General features: G+C 42.7%; 1 protein-coding gene across 1 annotated transcript in view; it reads left to right on the forward strand.

Moving 5' to 3' along the window:
• OXSR1 (oxidative stress responsive kinase 1) overlaps positions 1-20155 on the forward strand; it is an 86703-nt gene that overhangs the window by 34201 nt on the left and 32347 nt on the right. The window contains exons 4-5 of the mRNA XM_079301698.1: positions 4740-4881; positions 18810-18865. Coding sequence (XP_079157824.1) covers positions 4740-4881; positions 18810-18865 — 198 coding nt within the window. The remainder of the gene's footprint in view (positions 1-4739; positions 4882-18809; positions 18866-20155) is intronic.

Consider the following 20155-nt stretch of genomic DNA (forward strand, 5'->3'; position numbering starts at 1 on the left):
GGGGTGCAGGGCCTCAACAGTGAGGTGAACTGTGGCACTTTAATCTCATTTCGTTGCCATAGGTAGCCTGGGATCTTTGGAGTAGCACACAATTCATGGGGTTGAAAGAGTCAGTTTTACTGGATATGTCTGGGGTGCAAGTCAGGATTGCTTTTGATGGGATCCAAGACTGTCCATTGCAAGTGTCTGCCTGATGTCAATATTCAAAACCTGAATATTCTCCCACAAGTAGTTACAAGTGGGGCTCTCTCAGCTGAGAGTAAGTCTGTGTGCAGGTTCCTTGTGACTTGTGCTGTCCTTAGGAGCTACTGCATTAGCAAACTTTGGAGCAGGCTGGGAAACTTGTGAGTTTGAGAAGAAAGTGTTTTTCTGCTCAGCTGCTGTACAGTTTGCACTGAGAGCTTGCTCCTTACTAAGTAGGTGCATTTCCATGACCATTGGTGTCAGCACACTGAGACACTGGGATGATGAATGAAGAGTCATGCTAAATGCTTCATCAGATTGCACAGTATCTCATAGGCTTCCTGTTGATGTGCTGCACAGTGTATATTTGATGGGCAGGAATTTGTTTTAGCTGCATTTTTTCCATATCAATCACTAAATGTTATCTCCTTTCCTTTTGTCTTCTGTTGGGCTTTGAGATCAGTTGCTCATCACCAGCTTTCTTTAAACATCCTTGTTAATGACAGCATTATTTATATTTATGGTTAGACTCTAGTTCTGACCCTTTTCTGTGTCTTGATTTGTCTTTTCTTGGTATGTGGCCCTTCTGGGCTTGGAAGAGCTTTCCAGTCAGCCTCAGCCAAACTTAATTTCTTTTTTTCCTTTCTCTGACTTAGGGTTCACCTTCCTGTATTGTGAGTCTGTAATTGCTACTTGTGACTTCTTAATGAGAAAAATCATGAGGGACTTGTTGTAATCAAGCCTAATGCCATGTATAATACACACCAGAGTGCTTCACAACATTACCTAAAATAGAGGTTTTATTTTAGGGAGGAGTAAAAGATACTTCTTTTCTTTTTGGAGACATAGTGGTGGATTTGTGTTCTTGAAAATTTAACTGTTAATCTAGAGGAGGGTACCTTGTTTCCAGTGTGAACCTCATCCTCTGGCCACTAGGCTCTGTCTTAGTGAGATTTAGCAGTTTGCACACAGAGCAGAAATCCATAGTGAAACTGCATTTCAGCAGAGATCCAGCTGTGTTTGGATGTGTTCTCTTCCCCAGTTACTCCTAAACTGGTTTGAAGCTGGCTTAGAAGCTGACAGTCTCTGCAGTCGTGCTGGAGTTTCCCAGCAGTGTGGTCAGTTTGTTAAGCACATCCTCTGGTGTGGTTTAGACCCTGCTTCCAGTTGAACTGAATTAGTTTCCAGTTAATTTTAGCATTTATTGTACTGCTGGATTGGTAACAGGCCACTGTGCAGAACAGTAATTTTCTCCTTTAGATTCTGATTGCCTGATCTCTTGGTCCAGCACAATGGAGTTGTGGAAATTTGTGTGTATCCTGAGGCAGTGGAGGTCTTACCCTAGTGAGTGTCACACATGTAACTGAGACCCCTGGGATCAATTTTGCATTGAATTTATCAGCCTAATGTTGCAATCCACTCCTGACCTTCTAGCAGGAGGTGTTTTCCTTGACAGGAAATTTCCTTGAAATTCCCATGACTTCTCCTTTCAAAGTAGCTCCTACCTGGCTGTGAGTTTCTGCTTGGGGATTTGTTTTTTTTTGCTCAGTGCCAGGCTCCCTGAGCCAGACTGCTGGAACACTGCTGGAACAGTGCTGGGAAGTGCAGCTTGGCTGTGTTCTTTGTATCCCCTGGTGTTGTGCTTAATGAAGTTGCAGTTGAGTTGTGAGTCAGAACCAACTCCCAAACTTACTGATTTGTGAGTTGGAAAAATCACAGCTTCATGGTGCTGTGGTGCCAGTGGCCAAATCCTGAGCAGACAAAGGGGGATGATCCCAAGAACACTTTTTCCAGCAGAAAGGTGGCTCTTGGGTTGCTTTTCTGCTGTTTCCTGCAGTGGGCATTTGCTGATCCCTTTTTGCTATCCTCATTTTTGCAGGGGACTGACAAATTCCCCCACTTCTATGAACATCTCAATGTGAAAGTGGTTTTAAAATGTGCTTAAAAAGTGTCAGGCAGAGAACTGGGAGCTGTGAATCAGCCTTTTCACAACCAGGGCTGGCTCTGTGCATGCCCTCTTGTCTGTCTACTTTCCACTCCCTTTCAGGGTTAAATGCAACCTCTAACTTGGCTAAATAGAGGATTTTTTGACCAAATGAATTTGAGCACCATATGATCTGCCTCCTCATGTTCCCTGAGCCCTTTGCAGGAGAAGGGAAATGTTTGTGAAGCAAGTCTGGTAACAGTCGTGGGTGGAAAGAGGACAAAGTGAGTACGTGAAGAACCACATATTTTCACTGGACTTCTAAAACAAGTGTCAGTTTGTTCTCTAGATTAAGGCACATTTCAGAGGAAAAACCTGAAGAGTAGATGTGGAGGGGCTTTTTTGGTGGGGTATTTTTTTTGATGTCACAGAAATTCTTGTCCAGAATAAAAAAAACTCGAAGTTAGTAAGCATGTACTCTTTAAATGTGAAAACATGATAGGCTGAAGGCCAGGTAAGTCCTCATGACACATAACAGAAGATCCTTTTCTCAGAACATAAAGGTGAGATTTCAGTAAAAAGGCTCATTTCCAGCATCTGAAATCTTAGCTTTCTTCAGTAAAGATCCTCTTGCTCTGATGCAGAAGTCCAAAGTATGTCAAAACAACCTGAGTTATGTCTGGGTGAAACATTTGGCTAAGACCCATGTCAAAATTCACTAAACATGAGTGTCTTTCTCTGCTTGGGTGGGGTAAAGGAAGGTTAAACACAGAGTATTCTTGCATAAAATGTTGGGGTGATGTTATGTAACTTCATTTCTGTATTTTTTTTTTTCCCCTCTGGGTGTTTTAACCTATTTTTATTAGAGTCTTCTGTGTTAAGATTGTGTCCCCTGCAAATATCTTGAACTAAGCAAAGATCTTTTTAGTAAGAAGAAGCTGAAGGTGCATTCAGGGCAACCAACTTATCCTGCAATTTATTTCCACTGTGTTTACTGGATGTCTTGATGTCCAGGTGAAGCTGGTGTCTGTGGGCCAGGAAAGATGCAAAGTGAGAAATAGTGACTGTGCTGGCTGCAGCAAGCTTTTAGATGAGCTCAGCATATACTGCTCTTCACAATCTAAGGGACACTGTGCACCCATGTAATTGTTTCCTGTGCAGTTTGAATTGTGCAAAATGAGCCTTTCCACATGGTGTTTGGATTCAAACCTTCAGACACTGCTTTCATGGAGTCCAAAAGCAAAATACTCTAAGTGAAAACTGATCTGCACAATTGTTTTCGCCTAGAAATTCAATTGGGATAGTTAATAAAATAAATGTTAATGAGGAGGGTTGGTGTGTGTGGTTTTTTTTTTGTTTTTTTTTTGTCTACCTGAACTTGAAGGGTGAGAATCTAACTGAAAACCTCCATTGTATTTTACACTTGCTTCAGGAATTTACAAGGTAAAGCTTTTAATTCTCCCATGGACCAAATTAATGAGAATTTCTGCTCTTCAGTTCCAAAAATATTTCTCTTTCTTGATTGTGAGTTAAAAAGAATCAACTTCTCTAAACATTTCTAAAACTGAACTCAGTTTTAGCTGAGTTAGTACTGGAATATTCTTTCCCTGTAAGTTTCCTGTTCAAGACAAGCAAAGCTGCAATTTGTGCTCTCCAGTTGTGCCTCCTTTTCTCACTCTTTAAGAACTTCCAGTGCTGCTGACACTGCTTTGTGCCCATAGCTGTAAAAACCCTCCTAGTCCCTATCCAGCCATTAAACCATAGAAACCCAAGTTTGAAGGGGCTAAGTGGCACAGGCTTTGGAAAAGAGGCTTAGCCATCCCATGCTGGAGCAATAACAAGTTCTGGGAAGTATCCTCAATGCAAAGAGGGCAGTTCCCATGTCTGTGAGGAGCAGGGCCTTGCACAAGGGGCCTGCTGCGAGTCACTGGTTCCATTTATTCCTGGGTGCACTTTGGAGAAGTGGTTTGCTCTCTAAAGCCTGGTTTGTCATGGAAGATGATGTAATTCACACCATGCTTGGGAGAGAGACTAAACATGCTTCTAGGGAAGGATCTAAGCTATTCCAGTTTTGTACACAGTGAAGAAGGGACTTATTGTCAGAATTCAGCCTCATTTGTTCTCTATTTAATGGTTTATTTCCACTTTTTTTCCCTGTTAGGGTTGTACCAGCTCTTAACAGATGAGATTTTTTTCCTTCTGTTCCTCTGCACAGAATTTTTAGGAGCTGAAAAAGAGTGCCTAATTTTATCAAGCTTGTTGCCTTCAGTTTGAGTCCTGGCAGCCCCCTGCTTTTTCCATTTCCCCCTTCAGCATCTCCAGTGCTCAGCACTAAGCCAGCTGTAGCATCAGTATCTACTTAAAAGCCTTCCAAGAGTCCTGTGTGTGTACATTTTACATTTTGTTCAAATAACTTCAGTTCCTTGTGTTCACAGGGGTTTTACAGCCCACCTTGAGTCCCTGCCCCCAGGGGTGGATTGCTGTCTCTGCTTTTCCTGCATCAAAAGCTTCAACATCTGACTCTGATCCTGACCACCATCAGTGAATTTCTTGTATATTAAACAATGATAAATTACTATTCACTGTGAATCTGTTCTTCTAGTCTAAACTAAGATGTTTAACTCTTCTCCAGGCTCTGTTTTGGATATTATCAAGCACATTGTGGCCAAAGGAGAACACAAGACTGGTGTCCTGGATGAAGCCTGTATAGCCACAATCCTTAAGGAGGTGCTGGAGGGACTGGACTACCTGCATAAAAATGGACAAATCCACAGGTATTTCATGATTTTCTCACTTTTTCATAATGTTACTGAAACAGAGCACAGTCTCATCCCATAACTTGCTGAAAGAGAGGGAAGTTAAGCTGAAAACTTAAATATAGAATTCAAATGTTTGTGTTCTCTATACTATGTCTATATTCAATGACTAGGCCAAATTTGGGGAAATTTCAGGGTGTTGAAATTTCTAATATAGGGAATGTCTTTTTAAGTGTTAACGTTCAGCTGCAAAGTACAGTTGATGGAAAACTGGAAAAATTCCACTGGTTTTGTTTCTTGCAGAGTTACAAATTGCCAAGAACACTGCCTAGGCAGAGTTGAGCAATTTCATAAAAGTCCTTCTTCCTCTGAGGTTTTTTTTTTTTTTTTTTTTTTTTTTGTTAACTGCAAGATCATTTGAGTTTGAGTAATTTCATTTAAAAAAAAAGGAAATGAAATAAATGGAAAAACTTCTTTTGTAGGCAAGACCCATTTAACTAATGGCCTGTGATTTGACAGATCACTGAAATTTGTGGGTTTCTGTGCTGCTGTCTTGTTTGAGACGTGTTTTAAAATCACATTTTCCTCTCTCCTGGTGTCAAGGTGTGGTGTAGTTCAGTAGGAGAAGATGCTAAGTTGGCCTGTTCTGCATTAAAAAGACTGAAGTTTGCAATCCTAAATATGTGCTGAAAATAGAATATACTGCTTGTGTGTAATATACACAATCCCAGCCACAGACTGCTGCTGGAACAGCCTCTTCTTTCTTGGGAGTTTTGTGAGCTTGGCTCTTTTCTGGTATAATGCCATCATAAGCATTGCTGCTGCTGTGCTGGAGTAAGTTTCTGTCCTCTTATAGCTCCACAAGAAGAGGTAATTTTTTTTTTTTGCCAAAATGTTATTTTAATTAGGAAATATAAGAAGTATTCATAGTTTCAATCAAACTGACTGGCTTTTGTAGGTTACTTTGGATTAAAAGGAGAGAAACAGTTGGAAATAATTCAGGTGGAGTTGTTCTCTCTGAAAAAAGTATAAAATTTCAGTTTCCAGTCTCAACTCAACTTCTGATTTAACAAGAATCATTGTCTTCATTGGAGATAGTTTTGATTTCATAGATGGTTGCTTGTTGATTTACTTTGTTTTTTGAGATAAGACTTGAGGCAGCTCTGAGAATTTAGAGTAAAGTAATAAATCAACTTACTTGCCATGATTACATGGTAACTTTTTGCTTTGCCATAAGTAACTGACAGAACTCTATTCATCTGTGACCTGCAGTTGGTTTGCTTGGCTGATTTAGTTATCTTCTGGTCTAGTGAAATTGAAATATATCTGTTAAAGAAGCAGAAACCTGTTAAATCTCAGGTTCTTGGAAGATATTGCATAATATTTTATGTATTGAAGAGAGGTGGTTCTCCATTTGGCTGGCTGGAGTGGAAAAGCAAAACTAGTGAATGTGGTAAGTATTAGAGAGAATATATTTTTGTGTGTTATAGGGTTTTTTACTGCACTCAGCAAAAATACCATGTTTACAAAATTCAAGCTGCTGATCTTAAGAAAATATGATTCATATTGAATCATTTGGAAGTGAACTGGATCAAACTTGCTGTGACCATTTCCATCCTGCTTGTTGAAGCATTTTGCCCATACTTCAGCAGAGAAATCAGAGCTGTGTCATCAGCCCCTTTGCATGTGTTTCATCTCTAAGTTTTGGGGCTGCTCCAACAATGGTGTAATATCTTATCATAGAAAAGAGTTTGGATTATCTCATTGTGCTGGGCACAGTGGTCTGGGAAACTTGGAGAAGTTGGATACAGAAAGAAAGTTGTGTGGTTTCCTACCTGTGATGCAAGGCTGTTTTGGCTGCTGGTAGGAGGCAAGCTGCCATGCCTTTGAGGGATGAAACATGTTTCCTTAATGGAGTTCATCATGCTGTGTTCCATTTTATCCAGATGTGTGTGTGCTGCTGAGGAAAACACAGCTTAAAGTTGTAGTGCAGCTGGGACCTTTCCTCATCTGTAGGAATAACTGTATGGTTTTGCCATTTTGCTTAATGCTAGGGGTCAGAATATTGGCCATGCCTGATGGGAAAGGCAGGTGGAAATCTTGCAGCCATGCCTGAGATGCTCTGAGAGGAAGTGTTTAAAATAACTGAACTTTGGTCCCCTGGGTCAGCTTAAAGTATCTGGCTCTAAAGGAGAGCACATCAAGTGATGGCTGAATTGCAGATATTGTCTGTAGTGTGGGGCAGCTGTGCTTGGGGTGAACTTCAGGCCAGAGCAAGATCAGCTGTGAAGGGTCAAAATTGAAGGGCTTTAGTTAAGACCTGGAACAGCCAGCACAAAGCAAGCAGCCATCCAGCAGGAAAAATGTTCAGCTGGTTACACTAAATATCCAAACTCTGCTCATGTTACGCCTTGGAGAAAACAACTTGATAAAATTAGAGACACAGTATGAGTGAATGACTGTAATTAGCACATGTGAAGTTGGACAGCCAGGCCCGTGGCACAGCCCAAAGGATGAATATTGGGTCCCAAATGTAATTTTGTGGGCACTGTAGACCAGAAGTGGGGATGTAAATCACTGGTGAGATCTGAGAACATATTTCTGTCAGTAGAGCTGCTCAATACTTCTAAATTATGCATCATCTTAAATGGGTATATTAAGTTAACACATGAAAAACTGGCTTAATGAAATTTTGCTGCTGCTGAATCTTGCTCTGCCTACACCCACCTTGAACTTAATGCCACTTCCAATTAAGGTTTGGGGAGCTGGCTTGGTGTGGAAGTGTAAATCCCTGCTTTGGACAGGAGAGGAGTTTGACAGTATTCTCTAGAGGAGATTAGAAAGCCAAATATCTAGTGAAGTCTTAAATTATGATTTTATTTTTTATTGTTTACTTTCCTAATTAACAGCCAGAGCGAGTCTGAGTCTTGAATAGACACCATTGTTCAGGAATAAATGCTGAAGTCTCCCACATTGCCCAAAGTGATGTTTTGTTTTTTTTCTTTCATCCTGCAAAGGCTGATGGGAAGTATCTGAGGCTTTATGACGAAGACAAAATCAGTTTTATTTTCATCAACACCCTATACCACAGTAACAATTGATAACAAATGGTGCCCATCTTCCTCCAAAATGACCAGTGCCTGCCTTCTCTGGAGCTGGCAGCTGCCTGCTTTGGCTGTGCTGTCCCTGTGCCCCTGTCCTGTGCCAGCTGCTGCTGTCCCTGCTGGTTCCCTGCGTGGCACGGTGATCCAGGCAGGATTTGCAATGCCTGTGATCCAGCTCATGTGCAGTGAGTTAAGCACCTGGGCAGCAGCCAGGGCTGGGGACACAGGGCTGCTCTGGGAAGCCCTGGGTGAAGCTGTCCTGCAGGAATCTGCTCAGGCACATTTCTCTGTGCAAGTCAAACAACACTGACGTGCTCTGAGGGGTCACTGCCAGGCTAATCTGGGCTGGGTGACACTCAGGGTATGTTGTACCTCTTCCCCATTTGGACTCTCTGATTCCTCTGTGTGTTTGGGGATTAGCAGGAGTTTGATGAATGACTTAGAAATAAAACTAAAGCAAAACCAACCCAAGAGGTTTTATTGCTTGAAAAGATTTATTGGAGGGAACTTCAAGGCTTTCTTTTTCAGGTGGTGCTGTGTATGGCAGGCTGACAAATAAATCATGCTGATTAACTGTTACAAGGTCTCTCTGTCTTTCTCCCTATTTTTATCTCTGAGCTTATCTCTGTTCATGATTAGCTGTTGTGTAACTGAATATTTTAGTTAGTCCAGGTGAAATAATACACTGCTCAAATATATCCAGATTCTCTTATTGCAGCACAATAAATGTGATACTCTCCTGTTTTTTGTAAAAACATAAAAAAAAGCCTGGGAAGAGGTTTAGAGTTGTGTGCACTTGAACTATTGGCATGGCAGCAATCCAGCTATTAGTTTGTTTGCTGCTCCACTTCTTACAGGGTGAGAGGAGCAGCAATGTATTTCATATGCTGAGTATGTGCTGCCATACAAAATGTTTTGGGGGGTTTTTGGTGTCTTTGCAAAATCAGAATGTGGGTAGCAGGGTGCTGGGACAGCTGTTTGAATGTGGCTTTGAACAGACCCTGGAAACAATATTCTTGCTATGCTTTTATGCCAGGTAGGTTCAGGTTTTTTTAGGGTTTTTTGGACTTTAGCATGGTGTTGACAGGGAATCAAAGTTTTATTCTTTGATTCTTTACCCCATACTAAGAGTAAATATCTTCTGAAAAATTGGTATCTGTCTATCTGCACATAAACATCACCAATACTTGCATGTGAGATTCTGCAGGAGTTCACCTCCAGTAGCAAGGTTTTGATTTAAGTTGAAGGAGCTGATGGATATATTTTGGGAGCACTTGGCTGCCCTACAGGATTCAAGCTTAATTTTCATGTAGCTGATTAATGCCTTGATAGCCATGCTGGCAGGTATTGTGGTTAAACTGGATTCCAGTGTGCCTCTGAAACACTGTCCTTTCATGTTTCTTTAGGAATACTGTGGGAAGAAGTGGGAGAACTTCAAGCCCTCCTCTCTACAGTGCTGTGATCTTGCTTTGGGGAGTGTGTTTTGGAAGTGAATATTGGTAGGGGATGATTAAGAATGGGCAACAGGATGTGGAGCCTTTCCACCTCTAATTGCCAGTTTAAGTCAAGACACCAGTAATTGGAAAGTTGGCTATTGCTTAGCTGTGGGAAGTGCAATTTTTTTATTCAGAGAGATGTTCTTTGGTCTCTTCCCTCTTATAGTAGGGGATGAGTAGAAAAAGCCTTTAGAGATGGTAGTTAATAGAAGTTCTAGAGCTTTAATTTGTAAACAATTCAGAAGCCAGAAGAATAGAAATGTTACTCTGGTGTGTCTCAGTAGGAAGGAGGACAAGAGGTTGCTCAAGATTGTACTGGGTGATTTGTTCCCCTGGTGAATTCCTTGCTCTGCAGTGTCAAAGGCCCAAGGACCACTGAACCCCCCTCTCTGTACAGTCAGACTGGGGTGTATTGTGGTGGTTTGGCAAACCAGCACGTTTTCCTGATGGCTGTTTCTTCCACTGCATCATCCAGAAATTCATTGTTTAAAAATAAGAAAATTCCCAGTGGTTGCAGAGAGATAATACAAACCAGATGTAAATCCCAAATCTGCAGACAGCCAGAAACAATAACTCCTGTGGAGACAGTTTTCCTCCAAATGGATAAAGACAGTCTTTGCTCTGAAATCTAAAATCCTGGAATTTTAACCTCTGATAGGTGCTGAAACCAGAGGTGCTGGGAGCCCTGCAGTGGCTCCAGGTAATGCCCCAACTCCTGGGAACTCCCTGCAGCACAAAGGTGCAGGTGGGCTCCAGGGTGATGCCTCAAGGTGTGGCTGCTGCAGTCAGGGGTTTGTCCTCCTGTCATTTCCCTCCCACCCAGGAGCTGCCTCTGAACTTTGTCACTGGGTCCTGCAGTTACTCAAAGTAACTTTGGTTTAGTCCAAAGGAAAACCCAACTGTTTGGTAGAACTATTCTGACCTTTTAGAAAAGGGAGAGGAGTTTTTAGGTATTTCTCTCTGCTTTGCTACATGGAGATGAGAAGCAGGAAAAGCATGATGAAGAGTGGGAAAATAGAGGTTGGATGATCTAAAGGTTCAACAGCAGTGGCAGGTTTTAGTCAGTGATCCATGACTGAGTTGTACACTCAAATAATGGTAATTTCCAGCAATTCTCAAATTGTCAGGAGTATTTGAATTTGATGTGTTTCCAGGGGGAATAATCATTCACTGTCTGCAGCACTAAATGTATCAAGTGAAAATGTAACAGGCTCTTAGCTTTTACTCTGAAGAAGCCGAGTGCCATTCACACGTGTACAACACTGACATCTTTCTCATGTCGCTGCCTTTATCTGGTGTAGATTGCTGAGACTAGGTCACCTAATTTAGGCTCTTCCAGCATCACTCCAGCAGCTAAGTAATTGTTAAAATTGTCTTGTTCATCTGTTCTGTGATGATACATGATGTGAATATAACACACTTTAAAAAGACAGCTTTGGATATTGTTCCTTGTTTTGGTGCACCAGAATTTCTGGTCTTCACAGATCCTAAAAGCTGCATATGTAGAGGTGCTTTAAACATTTATTCAGAAGCCACTGTAGTCTTTTCATTCATGTCTTATGCTAAAGTAGGAGAAAAGGGTCACTTGCTAAATTTTGTGTGGTAACACATTTAACACACTTGAAAGTTTTCCAGGGTGGCATCAGAAATATTTTTTATATTTACTAAATTGAATTATATCTTGCCTTGATATTAAAAAATAAAGTTAATACTTTCAAAAGCAAGTGAGACAACCCACCCACGTTTAGGACAACAAACAAAACTGCCACAGAGAAATCTATCCCTTTGTGGTAGCCTGGAAAGCATTACCTGATTTTATAACTGCTTTCTCCATTTTATGGGAATAACTGGATGAAATGGAGGTCTTTGTTCCTATGCTGGTCATGCTTAAAACTGTTATCTTAGATTTTTGGAGAAATAAGTCTTTCTGACAGGCTTCTTGTGAGCTCTGGCTGTCTTGATTTTCTCCGTGTCACGTTGCAGACATGGCTGAGCAGGAGCTGTGGGTGGCTTTGTAGATAGGGACAGCTCTTGGCTGCATGGGGAATACCTGGGACCTTGTGTGTATAGAGAGAGGCAACTCCTCCAGAACACAGTGCTTATTGCCTTTGGGAAATGCAGTCCTTTTTGAGCTCCTGTGTCACTTTTTTTGGGGTCTAATTTGATCTAGATTGGCTCTGTACTTGCCATAATGACCTTTCACCTTTCCATCATGGCAGGGAGATGTGTGAATCACTGACAATCCTGTTCCTTCTGCTACCTGATGCAGCTTGTACTCAAACTGGGGTGATGTAGATTTTAATTTTTTGGAGATTCCTATATCTGAGTGCACTAGGAACATGTTCTTACATGCAGGAGGTACTGCAGCATGATGGTGTCACTTGGTATTGCCACGTGAAGCAAACCCACCTCCTTCCACATGAAAGAATTTGACATGAAATACTGACATAAGACCACATTATAACTTGACTGTTTCCCTCTGTTAGCAATGACTAAGGCAGGGTGTCCCAGAAATATCTGGACCTCCAGGGATAGGAAGAGACCTTGTGACTCCACAGCTCACTCTGTGTGTTGCTTTTCATGCAGCAGCTGTTAAAGGATCTTTGTGCCTTGTCCCCACCACAGTCCTAAGGAAGCAGGATCAGGAAATGGACAGGCTGAATAGATGAATTTGTGGAAGAAATCCTGTTACATTTTTAGCTGCTGTTCAACATACGAAAACTTGATTTTAAAGCCTGCTGGGCAGAGTACTTTCCTTATACAAGAGAAAAAAACCCTGAAGTTGACAGAATAGGGGGAACATTAAAAGTAGTGTATGAAGTCTGAGATAGAGGTTTTCTCTTGCAGTAACTGCTGAAGGTTGTCAAAAGTGTGGGCTGTTTGGCAAATCCTCCTTGTCCTGAGCTGATGTTAAAGCAGTGATGTGCTTAGGGATGAATGTGTAAAGCAAAGGTCTCATTTGCAAGAGGAAGAAGTGGAGCTGTGAATATTGGTATGGTTAGATCATCTCCATGTTGGGAGGCAGGCCTATGTCCAGTGCTTTTCTGGCTATTTTTTGTCTGAAGGAGCTGTTTGTGGCTGAAAGCTGTTTAAGGGTTTGGATTTAGCTGGAGCAACTTGCCCCTCACTGATGTGCAATTGAGGTTACCTGAGCACTGCTGCTGGGCTGGAGGCTTGGCTGTGGATGGAGGTGGAGTCCAGGCAGGCAGGATCTGTCCTTGAACTGCACCTCCTTTAATCCTCTGTTAGGCTTGAACCACGTGGGAAGAGAAGGAATTAATGAGAGCACCAAACCATCAGAGACAAAGTTCGCAGAGGAATGAGAAGTGTGAGCTGGATGTAATTTGCTGAGATAAAGGAAAATTGCAGGCACTGTGATATTGGTGGCTGTGTGATAGGGACACAGTGAGGGATGTGACACACTGCTGCCTGTCTCACTTCATAACAGAGGCTTGCATCAAGTTAGCCCAAGGTCTGCAACTCTTTCTCTACAGCCTCAGCATCTTCCCAGCCCCTGGAGCTATTCAGACAACCAAGATGACAGTGAATTTCAGGCAGATCTCTTGCAGCTTCCTTTAGTGAGTTGTCCCTTGTCTGAGCTGCCAGAGCGACTTGACCTAAAAGAAATCACATTTGAGTCATGGTTTCTTGGGCCCCAAACCCTCTTCTTAAAGCAGCAGTCCACTTCTGCAGCACTGGAGGGAGGAAAATTGAGAGGAGTTGTACCTAGTAAGTGCATTGTGGAGCCTCTGAAAGATATTTTATGTTTTTACAATGAAGTGCAATGGGAGATTAATTTCTCATGCAGCCCTTACTGAGGTTTCTGTTTGCCTATGCCAGGTGACAGAATGGAGATCTGTCCCAGGAGGTCTTCACTGCACTCAGAGTGATCTGCCTGGATCTAATGGGTCAGGGAGAAAACTAGTACTGGCTGTGGTCTTAGAGCTCTCTGTGATGGAAGCTGACAGCCCTTTCCAGTGGGCTTTGTATTCACATGGCTCTGTTTGCAAAGCCACAGTCTGTCTGTCGCTTCTGCCTTCCAAAGCCTTGCTTCTGTCTGCTTTAAAAAAAATACAACAAACCTTTTAAAATTCCTGCTAACATTGGATTATTCATCTAACTTTCTCCAGCCATTAAAATGGGAATTTAAAAGCCTTTAATTATTCCCACCTATGTAGCCCCCATGAAGGTGTAGCTTCAAAAATGCTTCTACTGTTTCTAGTCTTGGAGTTAATAATGAGTTGCCTTGTTCTGCTGGCTCAGCTCCCGTGTGGAGGCTGTGGTCTTTTAGCACAGCCCAGCAGCTGACAGAGCAGCTTGAAGAGGGCAGCAGCAGTTGCTGTGCTCCCCTGATCCTGGGCAGTAAAGCATGTCACTGGGCTGCTCCCCTGCTGGAGATTGTGGCAGCCTGGCTGCTGCCAGTGGCCACCAGGACGTGCTGAGAGGGCTGTGGATGAGCAGGGATGAAGCAAGCTGTGGACTTGGCCCTCTCTTCCCTCCTCTTGTGCTGGGCTCAGCAGGGAATATGGAAGCTGCTCTGCCATTGGAAAAGCTTCAAGCTCTGGGAGATGTTTCCAGTCTGGCTCTGCAGTTCAGTGCAGCACTGTAACAGGCAGGAATTGCACCTCACCTGAGAGTTTGGGACTTCAGGTTCAACACTGTGGCATGGAAATGTTAGTGCACACAGCTTTCCTGAGCCAGAGCAGGGACATGCTAATGTATAGAACTTTCAGTACAATTGCCTTGAATCCCTTCTCCTGTGTTGTACTGAAAGTGTTGGCATTTGAGTGGGTAAAAATACTGATCGGCCTGCATGCTCTAAGCCTAGTTTGTGTTTTGCAGCTCTAAATGATAAAGCTCTTTCCTGTCACCAGCTTCTTATATCTTGGCTTATAAGGCAAAGGGAAGAGGTGACACAGGTAACAGCTTATTATTGAAAGCAGAAGAATGTTTGATGGTAGAGGGACAATAGCACTTATTTGGTGTAAAATGTCACAGATTACCTCATATTTAGCTGTATGTAAAGATGGTGTCCTGGAAGTATTTTACAAGTTACTCAGAGCAATGTCAACTCCAGCAATTAGTTGCATTCAGCATAAATATTGAGTTTTTCATTACCTTTAAAAGAAAATAGTAATTATTGCATCTTGCACCTTTTATTTTTTTAAATGAAACTTGGCAGGACCTACTCCTTCCTCATGCCAAATTATGCACTATAGAGTTCAGTCCATGAAAATTTATTGTTGCAGTTGATGTAAATTGCATCTAATGGGCAAATGACTCATGGCTGTACTTACAGCCAGCTTTGTGTTCTCAAGGCACATGCCTGCAGGTTGGAAGCAGAGGCAGAGTAAACAGGGCTTATCTGTTTCCCCTCTCCTGGGACAGTTTTTGTGTCCCTGCTGGGCTGCAGAGCTCCTGGGGTGACACTCTTTGCTCAAGTCCCTTCTATTGTGGTTGCAGTGGCTGTAACAATCACTGTGGGGTGGTTGCTCCAAGGGTTGAGGGCTGCAGATGAGGGTGGATCTGATCATTTAGCAGGATTTTCAAGATTCTTTATAGTGGGAACAAGCCACCAGGATACAGTTCATGTAGTTTCCCTGTGCCCTACTAAAAAATTGTGAGGAATGTGGGAACATGACACTTAAAACTAGGCAACATCATCTCATTGCCTTCCTGTGCTCCCAAATCTCCTGTAGCTGGAGCTTGGCTGTAATTTTGTCATTGGGATGAGATTTGGTCATAGAGCACCTCATGCCTTAGGGCCCAGCCCCAACCTGGAGGTGTTAATGTGATGTAACTCTTTCTGGTCAAACTGGGAAGCTAAACCAGTTTGGAATACAGATGAAGAAGGGTTTCTGCCCTGCTGTGAAACCTTTCAAGGCTGATGTGGAGAATCCAGCTCTGGTTGTGATGTACGAGGTAAATAAAAACATAGTTGTTATTTTGTGGAAAGACTCTTGAAGGCTTAAAAGAGAAAGATGCCAGCTGTGGAGCAGGAGTGTCCAGAACCACTGTAGCATTTTTTATGCTATTGACAAGAGAGTTTACTCCAGCCCTCTGTAACTTCATTTAAAATGTGATATAATTATTGTTTATGCTAAAGCTGCTTCCTGTTTCCACTATAGCAATTATGCCAGAGGCACACCATTTGTTCCCAGTGTATCAGCCCAGGATATGGTCATTACCACATTAATGGGAAGTGCTTTCAAATTGTTACACTTGGCAATAACTATATCCTGGAGTAACAAACTTCTCACCATTCAGCTCACAAGTTTATAAGCATCTTCTGATGAAAATAAACAGGAAAGCACTGATCATCTTTCCCCTGCCCTATTGCTTCAAATGCACTAATTTTAAAATATAATTTTAATGGAGAACCTGCTTCAAAGATGCTGCCATTGCACCAATATATTCTAAAAGGAAGGAGTCTGTGCCCACCTGGTGTTAAGGCTGCTCTGTGTTCACCTGATGCTGTTGCAGAGCTGTTACACTGGGATGGGGAATGGGAAAGCTGGAAATTTGTTTTTATGGAGCAGTGACTCCTCAGTGGAAACAGTGACTCCTCAAACATTTTGCTGCCCCATCAGTTTTGCTGCTCTGGGGTGGAGTGTGCCAGGCTGGGGTGAGTGACAGTCTTTGCTGGGGGCTGGTCATTGTGAGGAAGTGTCACATGAAGGGGTGATTTAATTCTGTAGTTTGACTTGGATATTTGGCAGCAGCTATTCTGCCCTCCTGGATTTCATATTGTGGCCATGACTTGTTTTAATTTCTTGATACAGCTTTAAGCATCATATTTACTGACTTTTGTTCCAAATGGGAAAATAGTAAATTTTAATTAATCCAAGCTGAAGTTTAAAAAAAAGCAAGCCTCTTGATTTGAGGGGGTTAAGGGCCTGGAGTCCTTTGGCTCATTTTTTCTATGAGATTCAGTCTGAATGCTTGTTTTACTATTCCTTGCATTTCAAGCCTGTCCAGCTTGCTCTGCTGTGGTGGGATGGTTTGGTGATAGGGAATGCCTGCTGGTTTCTGGCTGCTGTTGCTGTGCCAGTGGAACCTGCCTGAGTTGTTTTGGATTGTGAAGTGTGTGATAGTTGAGACATCATCCTTAGTTTTGCTTAAAATCTTCCCTGGCACTTCCTTCATGGCTGAGTGTAGTCTGTTGTGGGGGCTTGGTGAGCCACACGTGCAGTTTTGCCAGAGGGGAAGTTTGGACAGGCTGCACAATACTGCATGGCTCAGCTTACTGGGGAAATGCTCCAGCATCCTGGGCTGCCTTGGAGTACAGATGGAAGAGGAAATTACTCTTACTCCAGTAAGAGAATTAATAACTTCAACAGGCAACCTTGTGCATGCTGTTCCTTTCCCCATAACCTGGAACTGGCAGGGCCTTGTGCATCCTGGAGAATCAGCTGAGGGTAAACATTTCCAGTAGGGTTGGAGAGTTTCCTGAACACCCTGTGTTCCCTCTGAATTAGTGCTGGTGTGCAGGGGGATTCCTGGAGGTGGCTGTGCCTGTGCCAAGCACATTTCACACTGTGTGAGCCAGCTCCTTACCTAGGACACAGCAGACTGCAGTGCTGTGCTCTCGTGGCTCTGTGTGCTCCTGGATCCCAAAGGCATCTTCTGCCTAAATATTGGCAGGGAGCTTTTCCATTCCTCCTTGTTATGCACCATGAGCAGTTTGTGGAAGTGCAGGCCTCAGGCAGGTTTGTGTCTCTCATGGCAATTAGCTCAACAGCACCAATTATATTGGATTTGGCCATTAGCAATGGATGCTAATTAGGTGGCTACAGTGCCCCCCCTTAATTCTGCCTTTAATCCCTTCAGGTCCTTCATGTACTTAAGAGTATCCACTGATGCTGTGTTGTCTGCAATGGCTACCAGGTGCTGGATGCAGGAAGAAAGCAAAAATCCTTCTTCTGGAAGGCAAAGCCAGCTTCTTGAGGCTATCAGATCTGCATGAAACTCTGAAGTTCTGTGACACATCTTCATTATTAAAGCAAATTAGAATTTTTTTCCTGTACTTTGCTTTCACACCTGTGATTGAAATTGGGGTTAGGCTCCAGGATGGGCCCTGCTAGCAAGAGGTGTCCACTTGACATGACTTGAAATACCAGTTAGAAGGCTAAAGGTGCTGTCTGCTGCCTTGTGGATGGTTTTTGTTCTGCTGTGTGCTAGGGAAAGGCCTTGCCATGCCACTGTCCTAGGCTGGGTACTGGGAAGAGTCTGACAAATGCTGGTGCTGGAGAGGATGTGTTTAAAATTATCCTGGCCTGGAACTGGCAGTGACCCAACCTCCTCTTCAGAATAGCAAAGCCAGGAAGGAGGAGATTTCCAGGGCCTGACTGGGGCTCTTTGGCCAGGCCATCACACCAGTTCTGTTCTCATAATGCACTAGGGAGGGGAGCAAAAAATAGCTTTGGACTTCTATGTGTATGTGAAAGGATTTGGAATATTTGCCAAAGGCAGTGGAGAGAAAATCTGCTTGTTTTGGGGTTGTTTTCCTCTTTTTGCTCCTGTTCCCTGTGGGTTCCTGGGCCATGCAAACTTAGCAGCCATGCTGATGAGCAAGGGTATCAATTATGAAGTGCTTCTCTTGGCTTGGCATGTGGAGCAACCTGTGAAAATAAACTGGAAAGCTTCAAAGTGTTTGCAGTGACAGTAGTGTTCCCCTCAAGGATGGAGAAGTGTTGCTGTTAACCTCAAAACCAGAGCTTTTGGCTAGAAAGAGGATAGTGCAAAACATTCATAGCACATGCTGGATGTTCTTGTGTATTCATTAAAAGGAAAAAAAAAAGATAACAGTGAGACTTTTTTTCACTGACTAGGCTCATTAAGCCAGGAGCAAACAACATTTTTCTGCTCTCTGGATTTTCACCAGTGTATGGGGCTAAACTGATTTTTCTGAGGAACCATGGGAGCTTCTCCAAGGCTGGAGAGCAGTGAGATGTGGGGCTGGGGGAGAACCAGATCAACTCACTGTGTCTTCAAGTCTGTCCCCCTAAAAAGGGGTACATGGGTACCTGACCATTGCTAGGTTTGCTTTTCACCTTTTTAGCTAACTCTAAGACCACTAAAGCTCTTTCCTTGCATTTTTAAGGGTACCTTCTACAAAGTTTTAATTTTTCTTCTCTGTGTGTAGTGCCTAAAATATAAACCATACAAATGTTAATTAGTGTCTGTCTACTGAAGTTACAGTTAAGTCCCTATTTCTGCATGATTTGAGGCATGAACTACCAATATAAGAAACAAAGGATAAGAAATAATAGCCTTTTAATTTATTTTTGTTGGTTGAAGTAAAGATTTAATGACTTCCACTTATTGTTGCTATATCTTTCTACAGGGATGTGAAAGCAGGAAATATTCTTCTTGGAGAAGATGGCTCAGTGCAAATTGCAGGTAACTTTCCTGGTAGCTTTGAGTAAACTTTGGGCATAACTGCATATCCAAAGAAATAGTTTAATGATCAAGGAGAAACCTGCATAAAAATTTTAGCTTCCAAAAGCCCCACAGTTCATAAAACAAGCAAAAAACCCCAGCAATAAACAAACCACAAACCAAATTGAAAAGCCAACTCAGAGTTCATTATGTCTTGTTATCTTGAAATACTATTACTTGGAATAATGACAATCAGCAGATATAAATCATTTGATTGTGAAGTCCTCAGAATCAATAGATCAGATAAAGTTCTTGGCAAAAGCTAGTCAGACACTTGCATCAGCAAGTTTATAGGCTTGGCAGTGGAGTGCACAGACCTCACTGATTTATCACTGATGTGTGAGGTGGTTTTGCACAGGTCTCTGGTGAAGGGTGGACAGATCCATCAGAAGGAAATGGGCATATCTGATGGTAAAAGTCATTTAAGGAAAGATCAAACTGCTCCTGTGGATGCTCCCTGCTCTGCTTCACTTGAGCTGAGTGGCAAGAGAGGGTGTTTAAGTGGCTGCCCTGGCCCAGCCCAAACTGGAAGACTTGGAAGCAGTCATGCAAGGAAAAACTGTTAAGACAGTTGCTTTAGCTAACACAGATGTGCCTGGAGATGTCTGCTGCAGTCATTGCTGACATGAGCTGCAACAACAGAGCTGTGCTGGAAACAGTCCTGGGTTGGGACAGACCATGTGGAAAAGGGTATTATGTGGAGTGTTTGGCCTCCTGATCCTCTTCTGATGTTTTGTTTCATACATGTTCCTACAGACTTCACTCCTCTTTCCAGAAATCAAGAATTATTCCCCATCCCTGAAAACATTCAAGGTTGAATGGGGCTCTGAGCAGCCTGTTCTGGTTGAAGGTGTCCCTTCCCATTGCAGAGGGTTGGACAAGATGACCATTAAATGTCCCTTCCAACCCAAATATCCTGTGTTTTTTGATTATTATTATTGCAGAGTATTAAGTAAGCCAAGATTTTTGGAGAGTACATTTAGAACCTGTGCTATTTGTTTTTCCTTCTCTTCCCAGTGTGCTGTTTTCCTATCCTGAGTACAATTTTTCTGCAATTCTCCTTTCCCTCAGTACTCTGTTCTTCCCATGGGTCTTGTAGTGCCTTTCCAGTCCTAGTGCCACCTCTAGCTGGGGAGCAGAGCTCGTGTCCTGTCCTGCCAGCTTGGCAAACACCCCTGTACATGTGTAACATTTTCAATCTCATATTTAATTGCAGAGAGCCATATCTTGTGTGACAAGGTCTCTTCTTCA

The sequence above is a fragment of the Erithacus rubecula genome, assembly GCF_903797595.1.
Source record: "Erithacus rubecula genome assembly, chromosome: 3".
Lineage (NCBI taxonomy): Eukaryota > Metazoa > Chordata > Aves > Passeriformes > Muscicapidae > Erithacus > Erithacus rubecula.